At 43.8% G+C, this 24,094-nt stretch overlaps 1 protein-coding gene across 2 annotated transcripts in view; it reads right to left on the bottom strand.

The window, feature by feature from the left end:
- RNF157 (ring finger protein 157) overlaps positions 1-24,094 on the bottom strand; it is a 36,344-nt gene that overhangs the window by 7,716 nt on the left and 4,534 nt on the right. For both annotated transcript variants that reach the window (XM_075277381.1, XM_075277382.1), the window contains exons 3-19: positions 20,227-20,345; positions 16,820-16,908; positions 14,547-14,693; positions 13,082-13,199; positions 12,314-12,380; positions 11,321-11,364; positions 10,301-10,348; positions 10,150-10,221; positions 9,078-9,237; positions 8,828-8,940; positions 8,501-8,733; positions 7,463-7,568; positions 6,008-6,119; positions 5,285-5,478; positions 5,150-5,203; positions 4,766-4,811; positions 4,406-4,504 (exon numbers count right to left, since the gene is read on the bottom strand). In XM_075277381.1, coding sequence (XP_075133482.1) covers positions 4,406-4,504; positions 4,766-4,811; positions 5,150-5,203; positions 5,285-5,478; positions 6,008-6,119; positions 7,463-7,568; positions 8,501-8,733; positions 8,828-8,940; positions 9,078-9,237; positions 10,150-10,221; positions 10,301-10,348; positions 11,321-11,364; positions 12,314-12,380; positions 13,082-13,199; positions 14,547-14,693; positions 16,820-16,908; positions 20,227-20,345 — 1,821 coding nt within the window. The remainder of the gene's footprint in view (positions 1-4,405; positions 4,505-4,765; positions 4,812-5,149; positions 5,204-5,284; positions 5,479-6,007; positions 6,120-7,462; positions 7,569-8,500; positions 8,734-8,827; positions 8,941-9,077; positions 9,238-10,149; positions 10,222-10,300; positions 10,349-11,320; positions 11,365-12,313; positions 12,381-13,081; positions 13,200-14,546; positions 14,694-16,819; positions 16,909-20,226; positions 20,346-24,094) is intronic.

Genomic DNA, 24,094 nt, shown 5'->3' with positions numbered 1-24,094 from the left:
GTTACTAGGCAGATGTTGGATTACTAAACTGTAACAAGTTGTGCACCTGTGTGTCCGTCACATGACCATGGACTGATTTTTATACACTTCAAGTAAGCAGAATGAATGACAGTAAGCAGAGATCTAGAAAACCGCAAGGAATTGATATAGAAAGTATACTGGACAATTCTAAAACTTTTCATTGCACAAATATTTGACTCAATATTTGTCTAAAACTGAACAACCCCTTAAAGACTGAGGCCTGGTTCACATCTGCGTTCAGTATTCCATTCGGGGAGTCCGCATAGGGAACCCCCGAACGGATTGCCGAACACATTGACAAGAGGTGTTCAGTGAAAGCACATGGCCCCCATAGACTATAATGGGGTCCGTGTGCTTTCTGCGCGGTGTCCGCATGGAACATGCGGAGAGAAAAGTACTTCATGATCTACTTTCCTGTCCGCATGACTGGAGTGGAGACCGTGCAGAAAACACACAGACCCCATTAGTCCATGGATTCCGTATGCTTTCACTGCACACAGCTTGCCAATGCGTTCGGTAGTCCGTTTGGGGGGGGGGGGGGGGAAGGATCCCCATGTTTACTACCGAATGGATCACTGAATGCAGATGTGAACCAGGCCTTAGGGTATGTTCACGCAGAGTTTTTTGCAGGCGGATTTTGACGCAGAATCCGCCTGCAAAAATGTCTCCCGTTCATTTCAATGGGAGTCACTCACTTTTTTTTGCTGCTAGAGATATATTTTCAGCTAGCGGGAAAAAGAAGCAGCATGCCCTATCTTCCCGCAGATTCTGCGGCTGAGTCAGCCACGGCGTCTGCTGCTAAAGGCTCAAGGCCCTGATTAGGCCCATTCATTCGGCATCCCGTTGTGGCTAGCCGCACGGAAAAGTCAAATGGCGGAAACCTTTTGCGCTGTGTGAACTTACCCTTACTATCTCCTACTTATAGAAAAACTCAAGGAGTGCTATAGATAATAGATATCCTGGTGCTTTGGAAGGTACATGACATTTGGGATAACAGTATGGGCGTCAGTACAGGGATTCACAATACTCATTACTATACTGCATCCCCAACTGCATAGACATATATTGCTGAAAATATGTCGATATTAGGTGCCATCATAGTGTGCATAGAGTGGCCTTGCCAAGTTTTATATCATGCAGCTGAAGCCGCTCAGGTCAGGAGCCTCCAAGCCAACTACTACACAAAGCCCTGGAGGAAGAGCCGCCTTATGGGCATGCTAATGGGCATCTAGGTTGCAGCAGGACACCAATAGGTAGCACAGTCAAGCAGAGCAGAAAGCAGTGAGCACAGCTGACACGTAGTGAACATGAACTTTTACAGCAATTCAGTGACAAGTGAGAAAGAGAGAAAGTAAGAAGGAAACTAAAGAAGGAGCGGCAAAAGAAAAGTAGGAAGGGAATGACTAGATTGATGGGGAGAGGAAAAAGAGAAACATGTCACTGGAAAGAAGGGTGCTGGACTAAGCGGAGGTCCGTGTGGTGGTACGAGTACAAAAAAAAAATGAAAGTGAGGGGCCACACGGTGGCTCAGTGGTTAGCACTGCAGCCTTGCAGCGCTGGAGTCCTGGTGTTCAAATCCCGCCAAGGGCAAAAAACCATCTGCAAGGAGTTTGTATGTTCTCCCCGTGTTTGCATGGATTTCCATCCCGTATTCCACAAAAAGACATACTGATAGGGAAAAAAATGTACATTGTGAGCTCTATGTGGGGCTCACAATCTACATTAAAAAAAATAAAATAAAAAATGAAAGTGTGTTTTGTTTTCCCTTAACTTTGCACTTGTCACTATACTCATCAGCACAACATGACAGTTCTGTGAGTAGTGCAATGATACAATACAGACTATTGGAATGGATAACTTCATAGGGGGAGGGGGGGGGTACTGCTAGACGCCTACATAATTTTCTTAAATTCCAGTATTTCCAAATCATTCCCTATCCAGTGGTTAAGAGATAACAACTAGATCAGTGGAGGTCTGACAGCTGGGACTCTGGTCATATAAACACGGGCCCTATGTGTCGGGGATGTGAATTGCTGCTATATTAATTTCCACATGACTGCTGTACTCAGGGACAAATGCTGGTGGGCTTGGACAGTTTTAGGCCCCGTTCACACGGGGTGCGGAATGGCGGATTTTGGTCCTGATTCTGACGCGGGAAGACGCGTCAGAATAGGGCCAAAATGCGCCTGCCACAACTGTTGCGGCTTCCCACTCCGGAGTAGGCCGAAATGAATGGGCCTAGCCCGGAGAGTGCTGCTGCAAGGCGAACGCCGGGGCTGAATCAGCCGCAGAATCCGCCTGAAGAAAAGGCAGCTTGCTTCTTTTTTCCGTGAGTGGCAACATGGATTCAGCGCCAAAATCCGCCCCCTCTTGCCCGTGTGAACGGGGCCTTAGGGTCATGGCTTAACACAGGAAAAGAATTACCATGGCCAACTCCTCTGTGTGTCCTCTAACAGGCAAAATATGACAGTGGACCACCTTCTCATGGCTTGAGGGGAACCCAACCAGACTCCCACTGATCTAGGAGATACCTGATGAGGAGAACTTGTAACTAATAATAATATTTTTTATTTATATAGTGCCAACATATTCCACAGCACTGTACAATTTGCATGAAGTGCTCTTCTTAATCGCAGCCACATGGTCTTTTCTATTCCCTGTATATCTGTAGGCAGGACCAAAATAATCCCATTAACTGTCCAGCATGGACAACGCTTGAGCCCCGAAAGGTGAGAAACCCCCTGGACAATAGGTATGAACTAATCCTTTAATGCCCTAGACTACCCAAATGCCGGAATTAGCACTTTCACTAACCTACATCCCCATAGATGTCACGTTTACCCCTTATCTGCCAAAGATTTATATAATACATAAATTCTATTTCGTTCTCCTCCAGCTCCTTATCAACCCACAACTGTTCTGTCTGCAATAGATAACTATTCCCCTCCCCACCATGGCTCCAGCCAGAAATGGAAAAGATCAGGAAGAAATTAACCAAGGTTTTCTTTGTGGAATTTCAGGACACTGTTTCAGGACTATATAGAAAATGCTGCATTTTACCTTTCGCATTTATTTCTAGACTACGTTCCTTTAAAGGATTGGGAGTGCTCATGACTATAAAGGGGAGGGGTCCACAAAATACCGTTGTCTTGGGACGCCAAGAAGTTTTACAGCCAATCCTTCCTCTCATCAGCTGCTGGAAGGGGCTGAGGCACTTGTCAAAGCGCTTGGACCTCTTCCATATTTACATCACATGCCATCTGATTCCTAGTGGTCATGGGATGAAGCTTTAACATTGCATGGCCCCGATAGAACAAATTTCGTGCCATCTAAACAAATAAATGTCAGACCCTCTCTGAGGATAAGGTCAGCAATATATGAATAAATACATAACTGAACAAGCTCTAAGAACTTGATCCTTCTCTCCAAAGACATTCACTGTCAAGGAAGGGTGGGTGCTACATTTAATATTGATGGAGTCTGATATAATAAACCCTTTAAGAACCCAACGTCTCATGTGCAAAGTCACATCAGAAATGTCTCTACCAGATGACTTGATAGGCTGCACATATTAGCTGTGCTCACCTTCTCTGGGTATAAGTGTACTTATGGTCTGGGACTTGTCAGAAACCCAGCCATGATGTCCTTATTGTGGACAGGTTATCAGACAGGGACACTACAAGTCTAGTAAGACAACCAGGCCACAATAAAGGAAATCATGGCCCCCGGTTTCCGACGTAAGAAAGTTTCCGTATTCATGGCCGCATCCACTGCCAACCAATCAGCACTAAAATGGTTACAGAAAATCTTTAAACCTCTGCAAGATTTTTAAATTACTTATATTTCCAAAAATGATTAACTTTCAATGGTCTACAAATTTAGATATGGTTAGGTTCGCCAATCTAAAGCGTATGATGGTCTCCTGTTTTCTCCTAACAGCAGATGTAGGTTAAGATAAGGTGCTCCCAGAGTTGTCTGTCAGCAGCTTACTCCTCATATGGAACACATGCAAGGCCAAGCCTAGTGTGCATGTATGTGGGTGTTTGGGAGAAATAGCTAGTCGCTGGACTCTTGTTCAATGTGCTTGGCCCACCCTTACGGAGTAAAACGGGCTGAAATACTACAGGAAGAGTTTGAAAGATGAGAAAAGGCCAAAGAAAAGGCAAGGAGAGTGAAACATATAGAGGAAAAGCTTAAGGGGGAAAAAAAAAAAAAAGAAAAAGAAAGAGAGAGACATAGGGTGTCACAACTGAATTTGGAGACAGACAAGGAGAGGATATGTTTCCTAATCACAGTCATTACAAGGTGTGTTCAGCTTTGTGAAACCCATCTCTATAGACAGATGGGCAGCAGGAGAGTTCATGTTCAGGAGGCAGCCACTCACCGGCCAGGCAGCCCTCAGAGCCCCGCACATTGTCCAGAGCGTCCCGCAGTGTGACGTGAGCAGCATTGTTATTGTCACACTCTCTGCCAGTCCTCTGCCCTGCAACAGAGTTAAGGAAGTTAGAGGTGGGCAGGGTAGGGCACAAGACAGGTTACCCAAGGTATCTAGTGTGCACAGTAAGAAAGGAAGAGAGTTGTGGACATCAGCATAGATGCCATGCAGGAATGACTACAGACATGCTGAATAACACTACACAGTGGCAGTATGACATGGTGGTGGACCTGACAACTGCACAGCACATGTAGGCACTGAGCAACATGCACATGAGACATTCAATAGGGTAAATGTTGGGACTGTTACCATCATCCTCCTCTGGGGATGCAAATTCCTCCTCTGTGACATTTCCCTAAGAGAGAAACAGAAAATGAGATTTATTTTGGACACAACACAGCCAGTCAGTGGAGACTAAAGCTGGCCATACACATTAGATCTGGTGAATTGTAAAAAAAATTTTGGGTCTAGGGAAGATAAGCAGCTTCCATGGTATCCAGCAGCAGCTTCTTACCTTGTTTCTATCGACAATACATGAATGCTCACCCAAACGGAGCATGCATATGTCTAGGTGAGATTGGGAGGATTGGCTAGACAGGGATCTCATGTGTATGGTCAGACTATTTTAGGCCCCTGCATTTGAGACCGTGTCTCCTCTAGTAATTCTCATCTTTGCACAATCCATAGTTGTACCTCTGCATCCATTTCATCGGCAGACACAGTCACAAAGTGTCCCTCCGGTGACAACTATTAAAGAGGAGAGAAGTCAATTACTTAATGGGACGGCCAGGTAGTAGTCCACAAGAAAAAAACTGCTGCAGATCTCACCTCTCCCTCTTCAGAGGGGGATCCACTGGGAACCACAGGAGGTGATGGTGTGATCCCCCCTTCCTCTTCCTCCATTACACCTGCTGTGTAGGACCCAGACATGGAGGACACAGTGTCTGTGCTGAGCTGCGACTGCTGGCTGTGGGACGAGGCCATGGACATTACGGACTGCGCCAGGCTACTGCTCAAGGGGTCTGCGCAAAAGAGGAGGGTGGAGCAGGGCAGAGGAGGAAGTATTGGAAAATAAAGGGGACAAAAAAAATAAGTCGGGGAAGACAGTAAAACGGAAAAAGGGAGGAATTGAAGACGAAACCAAAAAATGAAAGGGGGCAGTACAGGGACAAAGGAGCAAACCGGTGTGTGTGGTGGGGAAGGTAAAGGGCATGGAACAAGGAGCATGGAGTGGGTGAGGAGCACAATTAAATGGTTATAGAGCGAAAAAGCAACAGTGACATCTTCTGGTTATATATGGTATACAAAATTAAGATAAAAACACACTGAGGCTGCCTCCTAGTGGTCTAAATCAATGCTAACAACACCTGAGCAAACAAGAACACTGTATATACAAAGCATTGTCATTTGTTGTTAAACTGAAATTCAGAATGTATAATATGTCCAGGTAGGGATGCAGAAGGTCAAAGCCTGGGAGGTTTCCATATATATTTCTTCTTAAATTGAGGAGTTTCCTTTTTAAATAATATTAAAATGAGCAGCGAGTCTGACCTTCTGGAGAGGTGATGGTGGAGGAAAGTGGCGTTCCTGTGCAGGAAGACTGGTCGATGGCTCCTGATGACGAAAGGGTCAGATTCTCACTTTCTGGAGTTGCTCCACATTCCTGAGAAGGAATAAGCACATTTAGTACAGTCACCTCATCCTTAAAAAGGGGTCACCCTAGCACCTCTGCTGCTAACTGAATGGCATGGCTGCTGGGTTTTGGACCCATGCCAACCTGATATTCACGAACTGTACTAAGGAAAGGTCATCAATATACAAATCCTAATGAAATGGCCCTGTAAGTCCAATATTAAGTCTCTAACGCTGAACAGCATCAGGACATCACAAGACCCCTGAAAGACTTAAGAGGAAGGCCGTGGGCAGGGGTGGGAATTGGCAAGTATGGCCACGGTAAAAGTATTTGTTGGGTGAACCTCACAAGGCTTGCCAGGTGGTTTTGTTTGGACCGAACACATTCCCAGACCCCAAAGTATAATGATTGGAGGTGATCAAACATAAATAACAGTGCTACTTACCTCTCCTGTGTTCTGATATGGGTCTTCAGGCCTCTTCAATGATGTCACAGACTGCTGAGACCTATAATTAGGCCTCTGCGATCAGGCCGGTGTCTCAACATATAATGACCCCAGCGTAACCCACGAGACCACTGAGGTTCAATTACAGACCTCGGTGGTCTGTGACATCATTGAACTTGGGGCCCAAAGACCTGTGCTGGAGAGACGAGTTACACTATATATATTTTTTTATGTTTGATCATCTCCCCTGAACCCCTGATCATTATACTGGGGGGGGGTCTGAAGAGACCCCAGAATATAATAATAGTTTGTGGGTGATAAACCACAAAAGTTTTGGATTCTGCTGATCCCAAAATTTTTGCAATAAGCAATGTAGAGGCCACTGTGGGATATTATACTGTGTGAAGGCTTCCATAGGAAAATTATACTGTGTTAATAGGCTACTGTTGGATATTATACTGTGTGGAGGGACCACTATGGGACATTGTAATAAATGGAGGCTACTATGGGACATTATATAGTGTGTTAATGGGGCGTTATGCTGTGTGGGGACCTCCAAGTTAAAAGTTTGCTATATACCCCTGAGATTGCCATATACAATTTTATCTTAACCAGTAATGGGGTGAAAGGGATCAGCTTCATCTGACAGGCTCCCTTTAATCCCCCTCATCTCCGTCCTCCAGCAGCAGGGAACCCGTCCAGAAAGGGTTTTACATAGAAGAGAGTAGAAAAACTGTGGTGGCCATTTTTTTTCCCCCAATCATATTCTTAGAGGAATTCACAAATTCCCAGAGAGCCCCTTTAAGTTCATTTACACATTAATTCCTTACCTAGCAGTTATAATGCCTGTAAGGCTGCTGCCTATTTCTCTACCACACATGGCTACACGATGACTTATCAATGGCGTATTAGCAGAGCCCTTTCTCACCTCTGCTAGCTGGGGCGTCTTTTTCCGTGGTGTTCGGATCTCGGCTTCACTGAATGATTTTTCCATTTCGTCTTCTTGCAGCACTGAGGAGTTCTGGGAAATGGACCTGTAAGAGCGACGTCTTTGTATCATACACTACTCTTCATACTCACTTTATCTCACTCATGTGACAAGTAAATAAAGAGACATGTCCACACCGTGCGCTTCTTTCATCTAACATTGCAGCTATACAGCTGTAGTTCAGGTCAGCAGATCACAGAGCCTACGGTCTACAGAGTTCTCTACGCTCTCTGTACACTGATACACAGTCTGTGTGCTTCACCTCCCCCCCCCCTCCCCCCTTGTGCTTTCCTCCTCATTTACAGACTGTGTGTTTTGCCTTCTATAACTTGGACACCTTCTCTCTTTTCATACTTAACTGCTGTGTACATCCTCCTCCATCTCCGCACACAAAGAAGGACAGAGAAGAGCAGAGAATGCAGCACAACCAAGAGCAATCTGCTGTCCAGTCTTTGTTGGATTCAGCAGGACAGCTAGCTTTGTGAAGCAGTTGTACAAACTATATAGCAATAAAAGTCAAACATGTATATGTATGGTATGCACATGGTTATGAAATGTAACCAAGGACCACAGCACCTATACTCATTAAAATTAAAGAAGTTGTCCAATAATTTTTAATTTATTGCTTAGCCTTTATTCGTCAGATCAGTAGTATGTACGGCTTCCAATGCCAATACTATACACAACACACAGCTGGAAGCAGCTGGCTCCAGTCCTTGTATAGTGGCCAGAGGACTATACTGAAGCTCAGCTCCCATTCACTTCAATGGGAGCTGAGCTGCAGTACCGATTCCCCGCCATTATACTACGACTGGAGCAAGCTGCTTCCGTCTGTGTGTTGTGTATAGAATGGGTGCTGAAGTGGTCCCATACAGCTGATCCATTTAGGGTAGCTGTCGGACCCCCTCAACCGTTATTCGTGTACAACTCCTATAACCTACATGAATAAGGTGGAACAATACTATTTAACTGACAAACCTGGAAATGCTTTTTTTCAGCTTGAGAGCCTGGCTGCTGCACAGATGTTGAAGAGGTGAGTGCATGCGTAGGTGGGGCAGCTGAATGTCGCTGCCATATGAAGGAAGCACGCCCGGCCGCCGAGATTCCCCCAGAGCTCTTAATGGGGGAGCTGATGGTGATGGGGTCAGGGGTCCATTCAAAGCTTCCAAAAGAGAGACAACCTCATACCCAGGAGGAACATGTTCAGCAGACTAGAAAAGGATAGATCAGGCAGACAATTTGTGTTCTCATGAATGAAGAAATGTGCAAGAGTTTAATCACTGTGAAGACAGGGCTCACACTTACTGTATGCTCTTCAGAGTCTGAGCTTGGGGCTGCAATGATGGGGCTAAAACCAGCAGGTGAGTGAGGACCCGGAAGCTTTCTCATGGCTCGGATTTGAAGAAGTGCTCGAAAAGCTGGTTTTAATGTATTGAAAGGATTGGGGGAAAAAAAAAGGATAAGCAAAAAATGGTATACAAAATAAAGAGGAGAAACATGGCTGACAATAATACAAGATTCATTTAACAGATGACAGCTAGTTTCATATACTCACGCAGGCGGCAGATGGGACAGTTGCTTGCCTGGTAACGCAGAGTATCTGCGCAGGTATTACACAGACAAAGATGTCGGCATGGCAAAATAAGTGTGTCCCGAACATCAGATAGACAAACCACACATTCAGCACTGTTGTCACTGACTTCATCTTCTGTTACCTGGAACATGATAGAACATTATAAGCCACATTGGACACTTATCTGCAAGTGTGTACTCTTATACAGGGTATCTCTTAAAAAGAGATCAAGGCTAAATAGCTCAGAAAGAAATGTCAAATTTATGTAAAATCCATTATTGCTCATGAGCTATTCATTGGTGGATTTCCTCAAACCCTAAAATACAAATCTTAGAAGGGGTTGTCCAGAAATGTTGGTGAAGAATACATTTTGGTTATGAAAAAGATTTCACAGGAGTTTGATGAGCTTTCACAAAACCAAAATGTATTCTTCACTGACAGTTGCAGCTCTCTTAAAGAGGACCTTTCATCACTTGGGGCACATGCGGTTTTATATACCGCTAGAAAGCCAACAGTACACTGAATTCAGTGAACTGTCGGCTTTCCCGATCTGTGCCCCGGGTGAAGAGCTATCGGTGCCGGTACCGTAGCTCTTCATTATCAGAAGGGCATTTCTGACAGTCAGTCAGGAACGCCCTTACTCACAGTAGCACCTATATAGCACTGTCCTGTGAGAGCGGGGAGGAATGCGCCCCCTCCCCCTCAGTACTCGTCTATGGACGAGCACTATCAAGGAGGGGAGGGGGCGTTCTTCACCGCTCTCATAGTACAGCGCTATAGACGATGCTGTGAGGAAGGGCGTTCCCGACTGACTGTCAGAAACGCCCTTCTGACGATGAAGAGCTACGGTACCGGCACTGATAGCTCTTCACCTGGGGCACAGATCGTGAAAGCCGACAGTTCACTGAATTCAGCGCACTCTTGGCTTCCTAGTGTTAAATAAAACCGCATGTGCCCCTAGTGGTGAAAAGTCCTCTGTAACCTGGACCTATTTTTAAGAGACCCCCTGTATAACACAGTTATGTACCACAGCTTCACACGTTTCTACACTTACCTTAGAGTCATGTGAATTGTATTTGTTTTCGATCCCATAGATTTCCTGCAAGAGGTAACTGACCCCGTCCACCTGAAGAAAAACAAGAGAAGAGACTAAGTGGAGGCAGAGCCATGTGATGTGAGATCTCCTGAAATGAACCCTTTCTCACCACTTGTTTCTGCTTCAGGGGCTTCACACAAAAACTGCCATCTGCATGCTGCAATAGGACAAGAAAATAGTAAAATCAGGGCAAGGTAAACAGCCAGACAATATAGCAGTACAGATCCATAGCAGCTAGATTAAAGGGTGTCCGTCAGCAGAACCCAGCATATCAACCCAGCCCCACTCACTGTATATCGGTGGTTCTGGGACTGATAGTGCCGCTGCACACACTCCCATCCACTTGCAGCTTCTGTTTCCAAGAGGCTGGAGTGCCAGGACAATTGATTTGTGCGGGGTCTGGGTGTTAAGACACCCACAGATCACATGACCTACCACAAGGACCCCACACAGATCAGTTGTTCTGGCATTTTCTGGGTGCCAGAATCTGCTGTTTAATGTGGAGCATGTGCTGCACTATTCCTATTCAAGTAATGTGAGTGGCCCTGCAATTCCTCAGAACAACCACAATACAAGTCAACAGGACTGCTGCGCTGCTCCAGTTACTTCAATAGGCTGCATGCGCTCCCCGTCTACTACAGTAGCTTCTGGCACCCAGAGCCTGCTGTTACAGCTGATCTGTGCAGGGTCTGGGTGCTGGACCCCTCATACAGATCATATACTGTTGACCTATCTTGTGCATAGGTCATCAGTATGAAAAATCAATTTGGGGCCGGGCAACCCCTTCAAAAGGATTTTTGGGGACGGTATTGGTAATCTGGTCTTAGAACAGACTATTTGCACAGCTCTGTAGATTTTGGAATGGCTGTGCCGGGTATTGCTGCTCAGTCCCATGCATATAAGCAATATGACTGACTGAACGAACGAATAAATGAATGATGGGGCCATCAAATTGATCATTTTTTCCCTAGATAGAATCCTATGCCCTAGGCTACACTATTCAGAGCGACACAAACCTGATGGCACTATACATCACATCTGCAGCTCCAGCCATGTGTAAAACTGGCAGCGCTAGATGCCATATCCCTACTGTCAAAGACTGGCACCTGGACTGATCAGAAATACTCACCCTTTCAAACGTTGCCATCAATACATGGCAGTGCCCAAGATGTTCTGCAAAAGAATAGAAGGAAACGTATTAGCCTCAGTTTAGTGACATCTTGGGCACACGTCACATGCACACAATTCAAGTGAGGTAAATCATACACAACTCTACAGTATATGTTTGAGTCAAAATGGATTGAAATGCTGGATGAGACTTTGCTTGCAAGTTGGATATGTAAGATTTCAAGGCAGCATCGGGGCTCTTTTCATAGATGCTAAACCATGGTCTCAAGAGAAAGTTTCCAGTCATATTGTGTCTGCATAATGGATTTTTATTGTTGATATTATTTCATAGCATCAGGGATAATGCTCCAGAATGGACGCAGAAGCACTTTACTAGCACACAAATTTATACATGTAATGTGTGGTTTCTCTGACCAAGCTTGATAGGCGAGTCTGAATATCAAGGCAAAGGGGAAAAGGTAAAACCAACTGTACATATAAGAGACAAGCCAGGGTAAAGTGGGGCAGATGGACTAAAACGGTCTAACTTTTAGAGCCAGTGCAAAGTTAGGCTAGACCATCTCAAACTGAACCAGAGTCTAATGCCGCTTACATATTTGGAGTTCTTTTACATTGCCTAAGCCAACTTTACACCCCTTATTAGTTGGCTTAGGCAACAAAATTGGCGACAAAATTGTGGCACAAAAAAATGGCTAAAATTGTGGCACAGCTTCCAAAAATCGTGGCGTAATGGCTGGCTCACATTTTAACATATTAAACCACTCCCCTTTTTAAACAAGCCCAACCCAGATGTCATAACGAGAGCTCAAAGTGTCTAAAACACATAAGCATGTACACCAGTTTTTTGCCACAAATTATGGCAGAATTCTGTGTATATTTATTAGTTTATCTGCCCCAGTGTGTTGATTCAGGGCATCGTCTTTGTGCCAATAGTTCAGTAAATCATCAAATTTTGGGAATCACGTGTAGCATGATAAAGTAGACTGACTCTTACCTTCTCCTTCTTCCACCACCGCATGGACAACCATAGGGTATACTTCTCGATCAAGGTCAAAGGTCAACTGGAGAGAAGGGGGACAAAGGGGGAAAAACCCCAAAAGGGGTTTATAAGGCACACATATGTAAAATTGTGTACTTCACTTTCTTAAAGGATTGATCCAGGATTAGAAAGCAGGTTTGCTTTTCTGAGAGCGTGACATCACGTCTGTCACATGACCATGCTACAGTTCAGTCCTATTCCGATTATTAGGATGGGGCTGCAGCAAGGCTATGTGATCAGTGGATGTGATGTCGCTGCCTGAGCAGAGGAAGAGTAGAGTCTTCTGAAAGAGAGAAGCTATCTTTACTAATCCTGGATAACCCATTAAAAAGGTATTTGCATCTCATTAAGTGATGGCATATTTCCATTGTAATTGATGGAGGTCCAACCCTCACTGGTCCTGCACATGAAGGCACTTATTCAGCACTGTGGCACCTTCCATTTTTTTGGCTGGACCAACCAGCAAGGAACTGAAGAGCAACCCCATTTACATAAAAGGGGTACATGAAGATGTAGTGCACATAACCCGACAGTGGGTGGCATCTGTGCTGGAAAAAACAGCCACAAAGCTAAAGCAGCCCCATGATTCTCAGGATCAGTAAGGGTCCTAGAGGTCGTTACCCCAAGAATCAGAAAGTGAAAGTTATTCACTTTATGATATGGAAATACCCCTTTAAGTAGAAATATTTATACATGGATTTTGTAGTAAGACATCTCCCTCACCTCTTCTTCTCTCCACTCAGATGGGTCCACAGTATGAGATGGAAGGCAGAACTGCTGGCTGACCCCTTTCTTAAAGTGCACAGTCTCGGACTGCAGGTTGCTGGACTTAGGAATATAACTAACAACAAAACAGTAAAGCTATCAATCCTTATCTAGAAAACAGAAGTCATCAGTATAAATCTAGTAAGGAGATCTCCAAGCCCTGGCGTGAACTGCAGTGACCTGCTCTTAATGGGGTTTATGTCCTATTCACAAGATAGATCATCAATTTCAGATCAGCAGAGATCCCATTCCCACAGATCAGCCATTTTCCCATGATGACATGGGGTGCAGCGCTCACTCGCCATACTTCTAATAGTGGGAGTGCTGCAGCAGCTTTTTCATTCAAGTTTAAGGAGAACTGCAGCAATACTCACAACTGCCATTATTAAAGGGTTTTGCAGGACTTCAAAAATATGGCTGCTTTTTACTTCTCAGGAAGTGACATGTCTGTTATAGTCATATGACCATGCTGCAGCTCAGTCTCATTTAAGTTAATGGTATGGAGATATGGGGTTGCCATGTGACCAAAGAATGCGAGTTCACTTCCTGAGAAAAATAAAGAAGACACGTTTTCGAGTCCTGCACAGCCCCTTTAAAGAGGACCTTTCATATCCCATTGCTGGAGATATCGGTGCAGTTAGTTTCAGCACCAATATCTCTCCACTGTCAGAAAAGTGAGCATTTGTGTCAATGATGCAAGGCTGTAAGGCCCGCCTTTCTGACAGTGGAGGGATATAGGTGCTGAACATAACGGCACTGATACCTCCAGCACCAGGGCGCATACCAGGAAAGCTGACAAAGTGCTGAATTCAGTATCACACATCACTGAGGACATGAAAGGTCACTTTAAAAGTACGACAAGTGTTATATGGGCTTGTGCTACATGGAAGAGTATTCTCCAGTATCTGGGAAATCTCTCTCTGCTTAATTCTGTAGATATTGCTTGAATACAAAACTAAACAAAGTTAAGCTGACAAAATGTTTTTTCCTACCATGCTAGGGACCCTTACGGATTAGAAGATCATCATATGGCTGTTTTAAATATACAGCCTGGTATTCAATGGAGCTACAGCAAAGCTGACAACCTACCTTGTTGGTGTGAATGGCTCAGCAGGTAGTGACATGGGGGGTAGGATTGGGTTATGTTCTGACTCTTTACTCGGATTTCTATTATTTATCACTATGCAGAATTGGGTTCTGTCTCACTTATGAGAGCGTAAACTATACTCCCATTTCATCAGATATTATGCACTTATCTTTAATAAACAAGAGTATACAGATGGTTTGCAGACGTCCTGGCTAGAAGACCCCTGCCAGTCTAAAATGGATATCCTGTTTTATGGATAGGACAATTTTTAAAATGATGGACAACCCCTTTAAAAACCAAATCTGACACGCTGCATGTAGTTACCAGGACCCTCACCTGGCAATGCCCCCCTGAAAGTCCTCTGTGGCTTGGTAATAGATGGTAATGGCCACTCTTGCATCCGTGTCAAACGTAAACTCCACATTATAATGTACCTTGGGCCGGCTGCCTTCTGCTCCACTGGCTTTCACTTCCTCTGTACACCTACAAACAGAAGGACTGTATATTACAAGATGGGGAAGTATAACAAAGGAGACTGACAAGAAAGGAAGTAGAATAGATAAAATAAGAATCTGTATTTCGTTATGATTTTATGACCCTGTCCATGTCATAGGGAGCTCCAACTTCCCTAAAATGGTCATAAAGGGCAAAGATTAGTAATCCTCCTCAATACAACGTAATAATGACCTCATAGGTAAGCAATAAATAATAACTGCAAGGAAAGAAATGAGCGGTAGCATTCAGGGTCACTGACTGGAGGGGTGCCAGAAGTTGGATCCCAAAGTTGTGATATTAAGGACATATCCTAAAGATGTTCCTTCCATATACATAATCTGCACCAACCAGAAGGTGACTCTAGAAGCCTCTCTTTAGGGTGAATTCACATGGCAGATCCATTGCAGAAATTTGGAACATTTGAATGGGGTTTGCTGAAAACCATGTGCTATAAATCAAACTCATTTAGATTATTAGACCAAATTTTCAGTTGCAGAAATTTCAGTTGCAACAAATCTGCAGTGTGTGAATGCACCCTAAAGAGAGTGTCACCTTCTCCATGTTTGGTGCAGGACTATATGTACACTTCTTTTAGGACTGGGAAGAAAGGACTTCTATAAAGTGAGTTGTACATGAGAACTGAGGTCCCAAAGAGGGTTATGATATAAGTAGACACATAGTGAGCCATGACCGTGAGAAACATATTGCACATGAGCTCCTCCTTGGCAATTAAAGGATTAAGTTCAAGGCTTCTATTTTTACCACATGTGTTGTATGTTGTGTTGTCAGAAGCTGAATGTGTTAAGTGCCATTTATTGTAAGCCTGCCTACTATAGAGCAATGTAAAAAGACAGAGACTTACATCTATTGTCTATTGCGAGAAGTGCAGACCCTGGAACAGAATATCCAGGCCCACCTAGACGGGGTACTGAAACAGGGTAGCACTGAAAACTATTTCCCTGAGTGACCCTTAGAAGGTTATTTAATGATATCAGACATTAGGCCTACCTGACTACAGCTAGAAGGGTCAGATACTGCCCAGAAGAAAAGACATATTCCCCAAATACAGCCAGGATACTGTAACCAACATGGCCATACATACAGGTATTTGATCGTGTTTATCCAAAAATAAGGCAGGGTCTTATATTATTTTTTTCCCCAAAAAAAAAGATTTATTTTTTTAAACTATTAACTTCTCCTAGGAGACTTGAACCTGCAATTATCCCATAGACTGCAATAAAACGTATTGCAGTCTATGGGAGATTATCTACATTACTATTATCTACATTACTATTGAGGCTGGTCATAGACCAGCCTCAATAGCAATATTCTGATGAAAGGAACAGATTGGCTCCCTCAATCTTGCTGTGAAAGGTACGGATCGGTGGGGACCAGCTGCGGGGATAGTTGCTCTGCTTTGGGGGGACAGAGTCACGGACTGGCACACTCGACAATGCCTTTAATCAAAGTGGACTGTGATCGCGGGAACTAACTCCAGGTCTCACTGTGCATTACATCAGAGACCCAGTACAGTAGCTATGGTAGCTTCTCTACAGTAGAGAGGCTGCCATCTTTAAGGACCCGGCATCTGCTGTAATCGCACAGCAGATGTCGGGAAAGGGTTAAACTACCTAGGGCTTATTTTTGGAATAGTGCTTATATTTCAAGCCTACTCCAAAAAAACCTGGAAAATCTAGCTAGGGCTTATTTTCGGGGTAGGTCTTATTTTTGAAGGAACACGGCAAGAATGTGTGTTTACATGGCCTGATAGGGGTCCCAGTTCCCTTGAACCATAGACATCCCTCATTTTGCCCCATCCTATCATCAAATGCTATATTAACAATATAATCCCTACCCCCTTTTTTTTTTAGACTACACAGGATGGGTCACAGCTCTATATCCCCACCAGTCAAAAGGCACTTTATTACTCTGCCCACTAATCTGTGAAGTGTGACAGACCAGATTCGCTTAGTTTATTGTAGCAAAAGTGAGAATCAAAGTGACTATGAAACAACCGCAAACATAGAAACCAGTGCTGAACCTGACACATGACCGCCAGCTTTTCATAATCTCCGGCTCCATATTGCTGGAGGTTACATACTCTTGGTACTCACCTGACTAGGCGTAATGTGTCTTTTCGTATATTAATCAGACTGCGCAGTGTTTTTACAGGCTCCTGCGGGGAAGGTGCAGCATATGGAAACTAGAAGAGATATGGAAAAAACAAAAGGAATGACAAGGAATCTTCATATAATAACATCATAGGGCCATAGCAAAACTAAGGACAGACCTCACCAAATGCATTTATTTATTAAAGTGTACCTACGGTTTAAAAAAAAAAAAAAAAAAAGTTTTTTCATGTGAAAGCCCCATGTCCACCAGCGAGCTCCTCCTAGTGGTGGCTACAAACACTATAAAGAGGCGCTCAGCTCAATCCATAACTTTACATGACTTAATTCTCCATTGTTTACAATAGTATAACTATCCTGTTAGACTCCAAGACATCAGACTGCCCCTGAAAGGGGTTATTGAATGGGACGAAGCTGCAGACAGGCCATGTGACTGATGAACATGACATCACATGGCCTGCGAAGCAAATGCGGCTCTTGCTAGAGCACCACTACCGCTCTGATCGGCTGATCTGTGGGGTTCAGGGAGTAGTACCCTCACAGATCTTATATTGATGACCTATTCTAAGGTTAGGTCATGGACATTTGAGTCCCAGAACTCCTCTTTAATAGGGTAAAGGCATAATACAGCCCAATGCTTGTACATCCAACACTTAGCCTCCAGGCACCACATGTAAGTAGTATTATATCTAGGCTGCAACCAGTTTGTGTTCGTTTTTATCCTATTATCCTTTATACAGTCAATTAAACCCATAGAATAGATCAGACTATAGTGGGGTACAATATTCTACTCTGTGACATGTGGTGGTACATTAACGACTGGAGTGTTTTAAAAGGGGAGGTGAGCATTGTGAGGCAGGGGTCTGTGGACAAAGCTATATTTATCCTCCGCCTGTACAGTTCTCCCCCTGTCCTGTCAGTCTGGTATCCCCGCCATCGTCCTGGGAAGTAGGCATTTAACCTTGTCACTGCTAAAGGACTGAGACCTCCGGCCCATTTATCTCCGGAGTGCTTGCCTTCACCTTATCCATGACTGATTATTGCCCAGGCAAGCAGAAAAACTCCTTCATGCGAAGTGAAGACATAAATGTGAATGAAAAGGAAATTAAGAAGAATGTCAATCACTGAACACTTTGTACCCACAAACATTGCAATTACCCCGCACGGAAAATACATGTTACCCAGCCGAAACTGCTCTTCTCGTGGCATAATATGATGGTTCGTAGAGACAGATGTACATTATACAAGCCACAATGAGCAAAACAAACCAAAGCACACACAGCTCTACACTCACCCTCCTGTGCTGATATAAGGAATCACTATGTATACAGGTCCCACTTTTATCTGTGTAGTACCTCCAAGGTGACACGTGACATGACCGTCCTCACCTACACAACCACGAGTGCCGTCACCACAAGAACAGCACTATTAGCTACAAGGGCAATATGGCGGCATATGTTCTGGATGGGATGGCGAGCCTTCACCATGTCCCCTCTTTTTGGGAAAGTGATTGAGAGCAGTGCAAAAAAGAAAAAGCCACAATTTCTTCTGCAATTTTTTTTTTTAAACTTCCTATAGTTTGTACAAGGCACAATAAAGCTGCCCAAATGACTTGTTAAGTGGCAAATGGCGGAAACAAGGGTCGAGCATGTTGGTTTTCAATATGCTTGATCCTTTTGTTCTCAGGGAGATAAGCCAATGTCAGAATTGTCCGGCAGAAATTCTCTCTCTTCATTCAAAACATGCATGCTCAGCCAAACCAAGCATGCATATGTATAGGGCAGCCAGGAAGAACTGCTGTCGGCCAAAGCAAACCTGAATCAGTAGAAGGCAAGATTAGAGAAAAACCGTCAGCCAAACAAGCCAACAGCTACTACGGTATGTGTGTGTATAGCCAACTTTATCGGTAATGCTCAGCCCTTGCAGAAATATTCCAAAGTAGATTTTGCCAATATAAAAGCTATTGCCATTTTTAGGCACACTTACAACATTAGCACTGTGTGGAAGGAAGAAAAGAATTGCAGCTTATTACCATGCATATTTCATTAGATACAGACTGAGCTGGCAGTCCTACATACCAGAAATGGGTTACCACAATGTATCACGCTCAGTCAGTACAAGTGGAGCTCTGGGCAGAGATTTAGACCTCTGTATAGTTTTAAGTATCTTAGGCTGAGGCCACAGGTTGTGGAAAAGCTGAGTTTTATCATTGCAAATTTCGTGTTTTTGTTTTTTTTCCAGCCAAATCCAAGCATAGCTTGAAAAGGAATGGGAAAAATATAGGAAACACTTACACTTCTTCCTTCTTCTAAACCCACTCCTAGCTTCCACTCAAAAAAAAAAAAAATGCATAAAAATCTTGTACATACATTTATTTTGCTTACGCTAGGTTCACACTAGCATCTGGCTCTCTGTCATTAGAATCTGCATGGGGACCTGAAAAACAGAAAGCCTGTCTGCTTAAAAAGCAGATACCTGCTGACCCCATAGACTATAATCCTCCTCCGTGCAGGACTTCTTTCTCCTATGATCTGCATCACTTTACATACATCAAATGTATCTATATATATATATATATATATATATATATATATATATATATATATATATATATATAATTTTTTTTTTTTTTTAAACACACTGGAAGTCTATGACTATATCCCTATGCATTGTCATCAGTCATAGGTATATGTCAACACCTCCACCATTATAAATCTCCCCCATTTGTTCCACTTCGAAATCGTCCCGACTATCTGCACTAGATTTAGCCTACAAATAACTTCCCTTCCAGTGGATGGCGCACTACAAATCTACATGTAGTCCATAGCTCGTGAATGCATTGGAAATATGTCCGCAGTAAGATAGTTATGGTCTGTGGACAGGCTTACCTGTGGGCAGAAAAAAAAACAAAACAAAGAAACAAAACACTTGGCCCAAGATGTTTAAAAGAAGTCAAATTTTAGAAGCATCCAGACCTGCATAAACGTGATCCATGCATGTTTATATGTGTTACATATCTACAATTAACAAACCTGAAAGGTAAAGGGATAGCGACAACTGAATCAGCTCTGGGAAAGAAGCAGTCAAGGGTTAACATTGCATGTGTGCTGGATTAGCTCTACACGTGTAAGCACTGTGATCCGTCCCTGCATAAGAGAGGCGGGGGTATCCTGATGTGCCCCCAACACATAGGCTGGCGCAGGAAGGAGGGGGCATAGTGTGTGGAGTTGTAAACAGATAGAAGCTTTGCTGGCCCATGATAGGAGGAAATTACATTGTACACATGAACCATTAGCATTTCATCCATATGGCATGTTATAATACAGCTTTTTACTAGCATTAAGGGCAGAGAGCGTTGAGATTACAGAACCAGCAGCGATCAGTAGACATACCGTGACAGGGCGACTTCCGAGAAAGTTCAGGTCGCTGTTCTCACCAAAAAGGTAACCTTCAGGGTGGCTGGACTCAAACTTCTCTCCCCCCATGATGAAATGGCTAGCAAAGTAGCTCCCTGGATATGGAAAGACATACAAATCAGACAAATACAATTCAGCCCTGTCATGTTATTTGACAGTGCACACTATGGTATATTAAAAACACGGCCAACACCTATCTCTAGGCCATGTTTGGTACCACAGATTAGCCTAGTAAAATTCAATGCAGCAGGTCTGCAATACCAGATACCACCTGAGGACAACCGTGGCACTGTTTCATGAAGAAATCAGCCATATCTGTGTATAAGCTGCATTACAGAACGTTCCCTACCACCAAAAACTGGTGCAAAAATAATAAAGATACATATTCATATAGCAATACATTGCTGCCTGTGCATATATAACAGGGAATACCTAATGTATGCTCCAACAGCCACAATTACTAGACTGCCCTAAGGGCCTCTCTTAGGCCTAAGGCTGTCGAGTACCCAGTCAGCCTCGATCTTGCCAGGACTGACAGGTAAGGGGCAAAAGGAGCCTCTTTCTTGTGTCAGCACATTTATATTGATCATGCTGCAGAAAGGGTTAAACTGTCAGAGATTGATTTTGGCTCTTGGAGCTGGAGGGCAGCTGTCAGTCACAGATATCCTCCAGCAGGTGATCACACAGGAAACATAACGGATATGTTAGATTCATATAAGTTTACCATATATGGGATAATAAATTGAATAATTAGGAAAATTTGCCATTCAGGATATCCAGTGGGGGGAAATCCTGTAGGAGCTGCAAAGGCGGCCATCCTGGTTGTCTACAGACCGACTCAGAAGCAGATATAAAAGAAAGCTTCCAGTGAAAGTTTTCGGACAGCTTGGCAGAGGAGGACATCTCAAGGACATACATTTACCAGTGATTTCTTTGAGGTGGATTAGCCCTTTAAAGATGGGATTACAACATGGACCTTGTCGGACAGAGGAGATACAGGAAGATGTATTAATTCCAGCAGAACATATGCACTTAGGCGTGATGGACGCGACATACGGTAGAAGAGGCGGCGAAATTACTTAATAGGGGAATAAAAGTCAGTAGGAACGACTCTTCGCAAAATTATAAGACCATAAAAAGCCGATGTGAAATATCGGGCCACAATTAAAGAGTATGCAGGCGAAAGTCATTAAGGAGAACAGCCATTCCAGAAACTGAAGGTCTGACAGGAAGCTTATGAATAATCCATACTGGAAGGCCTGTCAGGCGGCTAACCTCTAGAATATATTAAGCCTAATTCATTGTATGACCTATTTCTACCCAAACCCGTGTGTGCAAGTCAGACCCAACATACCAATAGAGAGAGGACGGCGACTACCACCCTCCATCACACCACCGGCAAAAACCCACCCTCCTATCGAACGCCATCGCACCGGTGATGGAGCAGAATCGGCTTTCAGTCTGCAAGGGGTTAAATCGGTGGCACAAAACAATTTAACGCTCGTAAAATGCTAGAACTTCCTCTACTCGATATATTATTCATGCAGACGGCTTTCTGAATCACCTGCATTATTTAACAGCAGAGGTAGAGGTGTACTGAAGGATGAGGCCTAGTGGGGGTGACACACCAAAACGTTCAGGTAAAATCTGAGGAGATTTTTAGACTAGGTTCACACATTGCAGTAGTGTGCGCCACAACCTCTGATGCGGCTTGGCAATGACGCTGTCTAAAGGCGGGTTCACACCTGTGCCCGGTCTCCGTTTTGCAGGTTTCCGTCTTCTGCCTGAGAAACTGGACAGGGGACGGAAACTGGCAGTCGGTTTTCAAACCCATCGAATGGGCTTGCAAAGTGACCGCCCGTGAGCGTCTTCTGTATCTCCGTGGCAAAACCGTTTTTTTTTTTAACTGGATACAAAGTCGGACATGCAGGACTTTGTGTCCGGTTAAAAGAAAAACGGTTCCGCCACGGAGACCAGAAGACGTCCACGGGCTGACACTGACTGCTGGGTTTCCATCTCCAGTCCAGTTTCTCGGGCAAAAGACGGAAACCCACAAAGCAGAGACCGGGGCGCAGGTGTGAACCTGCCCTAAAAGGTAAGCATAAATAAATATTAATATATCGGTTTCCACCAATTACAGCGCAGCTTTCATTTTTGAAAAGTGGAATACAAAATGAGAGCTGAGCTGTGATTGGTTGTTATGGGCAGCAAAGAGATTTCCTTTATTAAGGGCTCATTCACATGACAGGATTACATGGCCAGCACACGGCCCCATAGACTTTACTGGTCACACAATCGTTCTTCTCACGGTCCGTGTGAGCGATCCCAGAATTAATAGAACTTGCTATTTCTTAGCCAGATTTCACAGATTTCTCAAATTCCTGCCTATGAGAAATCCATGACAACAGATAACCCTCGGATGTACAATTGGGGCGTGATAAAGAAAAAAGTAAAAAAAAAAAAAAAAAAAAAAAAGTACTTTTTCACAGCCAAATGCAGGGCCCTGTTGTGTGAATGAAGCCTATGGTAGATTTATTAACGCAATCTACGCACCTGATTTTTCTGCTTTTTAAATGCAGATTTTGAGGCTTTTTCCACTTTAAAATAAGGGTTAAAAAGCGTTTGATATCCATCACCATTGCATTTTAATGGGCGTTAGCTTAGCTTTTTCAGAAAAAAAAAAAAAAAAAAGTGAAAATAGGACCATGTCCGAGGCAGAATCTGCTCTAAGGATTCCATTGAAATCAATGGGAATCTGAGAAAAACAGCATCAAAATAAGAACCCCCCCCCCACAAGAAACAGAAGTACAAGATTACAGGTTGAGATGGGCAACAAAGACCATTATATTTTTTACATCTGCCCCAATATCACCTGTAAAAACTGCTTTGCAAAAAACTCTTCCCAGTAGGAAATTCTACTACTCGTGCACACAATGCAGATGGTTTTCCATGTGGTGATGGACTCATGTTACCGATTAAATCCGCGCTGAAAACCGCATGCGCGAAAAGCAGTATTAAAATCTGCATCGTTTTCCTTAAGGATATCCGTGATTTCTTTACAGATTTTCTGCATGTAAAACCTGAACATGTGCACGTACGCTTACACTATGTCAGCACCATAACAAACGACGAGCGAACATTTTATCATTCAATGGCGAGACGCTTATAAACAGATAGGGAACAAGAGTTCAAAATTATGTTGGTATCATCCGCCCGTGCAGGAGACTCTTAAGAGTTAACGCGGAGACCTTTCTCACAGTAAATTAACCCAGAGACTCCATTCTGCAGAGGTCATACACATGACAGGTACTCTATTCTCCTCTGTCCTTTCCCAAGAGCGGCTTTGCTTGCCATTTTCGACTACGTGCAGACGACAATCTTAAGAAGATCTGAGGAGATGATCATATTGTATAGAACATAATAGAATCAGGATCCTGTGATAAATATTCCTGTCACAGAAAAGCAGGAAATAACTCCTCCACGTGCTGGCGTATATTGGAGGAGGAATGCACAGGCGCCCTGACAATGGGAATGACATTGCTTGCTCTCGAGACACTGACGAAATGACAACGGCGCTGCGGAGACTCCTGCCCCTGTATGAGGCTCTGCAGGGCTGATGCAGTAAGGTAATGCAGTCATGCTGGATGCAGACACGCAGGCTGCTGGGGCTCCTACTGCTTCTAGCAGACTATTGTGGGATCCTATGAAGCCATACTACAATGTATACACGTGCCATGTACAAACACTACCTCATATGGACCTTAGCAGACCACCACGTGAGCTTCCATAGGATATGGGGGACCTAGATATGACCTAGATATAAAGGGCAAGTATGGCCATTCTC

The sequence above is a fragment of the Leptodactylus fuscus genome, chromosome 6 (genome assembly GCF_031893055.1).
Source record: "Leptodactylus fuscus isolate aLepFus1 chromosome 6, aLepFus1.hap2, whole genome shotgun sequence".
NCBI classification, from domain to species: Eukaryota; Metazoa; Chordata; class Amphibia; order Anura; family Leptodactylidae; genus Leptodactylus; species Leptodactylus fuscus.
Note: the sequence above shows the minus strand (reverse complement) of the source record. Positions and strands in the feature narration are given on the sequence as shown.